This window comes from Austrofundulus limnaeus, unplaced genomic scaffold (genome assembly GCF_001266775.1).
Source record: "Austrofundulus limnaeus strain Quisiro unplaced genomic scaffold, Austrofundulus_limnaeus-1.0 Scaffold142, whole genome shotgun sequence".
NCBI classification, from domain to species: Eukaryota; Metazoa; Chordata; class Actinopteri; order Cyprinodontiformes; family Rivulidae; genus Austrofundulus; species Austrofundulus limnaeus.
In genome coordinates, this window is record NW_013952544.1 from 526,983 (window position 1) to 528,468 (window position 1,486).

General features: G+C 36.7%; 1 protein-coding gene across 1 annotated transcript in view; it reads right to left on the reverse strand.

Annotated features, from left to right (window-relative positions):
* Positions 1-1,486, reverse strand: part of LOC106523000 (laminin subunit beta-2) — a gene marked incomplete at its 5' end in the record, with an annotated part of 29,201 nt that overhangs the window by 17,531 nt on the left and 10,184 nt on the right. The window contains 3 exon segments of the mRNA XM_014016279.1: positions 561-749; positions 890-1,010; positions 1,091-1,293. Coding sequence (XP_013871733.1) covers positions 561-749; positions 890-1,010; positions 1,091-1,293 — 513 coding nt within the window.

A 1,486-nucleotide genomic window follows, 5' to 3' on the forward strand; every position in this document is an offset into this window, starting at 1 on the left:
GGAATAATGTGTTGTTTTTGTTTTGGATATTGTTTTTATCACTAGTTTTATTACAATATATGCATGTTTAGGATTAAATGCATCAAAATAAACTAATTCAAAGGTAACAGAACTTTGTAATACTTGGTTTATTTACATAATGACTTTAATTGCTGGATGTTTTGCCCCCAAAAGCAGTTTACTGTAGTTGAAAAGCCCTGCTTTATATGATTGGATGTTACTTCTTGTTGCGGTTTAATAAATAATACAACCATAATGTCAATGAAGTTGTGTAAAACAAATAAAAACTGAATATAATATATTCCATTAAATAAATAATAATTTCAAAGTGAGTGAATATTTGCAAAAAACAATAAAGTTTATCCATTTGAACAATAAACATTTTGTCTTTGTAGTCTATTCAATTGAATGTACAGTTAGTTGAAAATGATTTGAATATCATCATATTCTGTTTTTATTTGTGTTTTGCACAACTTGAGTAACCAGTAAATTAATTCTAACCTTTTACAAAGTTCTTATTATTGATTAGGTGACAGAGTTGTTACCATTCACACACCCACCTATGCAAACTCTTGGGTCTTTAATATCTCTGCTGGGGTCTTTGTAGTAAAACGGTTTGCACGTCTCACAGTTGCGTCCCACTGTGTTGTGCTGGCAGTCGTCACACACGCCGCCGCTGATGTTTCCCGTGGCCAAATAGACCGCCATGTCGAAGTGACACTGGTTGGAGTGGCTGTTGCAATTACATCCTATAGAAAATACATTTTTATGTCGTGAAATTTCTGTTTTGTCAAGAGTTTGACAGAAATCAAAGTGTGAGTCGTTGACATTTTTTAGCAGACAATTTAAATAGATAATAATAATAAGCTTTGAGTGACCCTGGACTCACTCTTGCAGGCGTTCGTGTTGCGCCCTTCAGCTGGCCTCCAGGGCTGGTCGTTATAAAAATCATCACACTGCTCACAGTTTAAACCTTTAGTGTTGTGGTTACAAACACATCTACCGTGAACCTGCAAAGAAACAAGGGTTAAGTTCATTTAATCTGTCTGGAGTTAAAACAGCTCGTCTCGTTCCTGTTGTGAGTCCTCACCATTCCCTCGATGTCATCCCTGATGCCATCGATGGGGGCACATTCTGAGGCATGGCCGTAACAGAAGCAGTTTCCACGTACAATGAGTTCATATATGGCGTAGTAATACTTCTCTTTGATCTCAGCTCTGGGGTCCAGCAGGTTGTCTCCCAGTGTGTGAAGTTTGGTGAAGTTAACCCTCAAGTTGGTGATTTTCAACTGATCTGATGGGAAAACAACAGGAAGAAGCAGGGAATTAACAGAAGCAGAAAAATCCAGCGCTAACACACTTTATGCCTAAAAGAATTGTTAAAAATATCCTTTTTACATAAAAATAGGTTGTCCTGATGCATCTCAGTAATCCAGGTAAAAAATCAAAAAGAAAAAAATTGTATAGGTCTTCTGGACGGGTTCTTC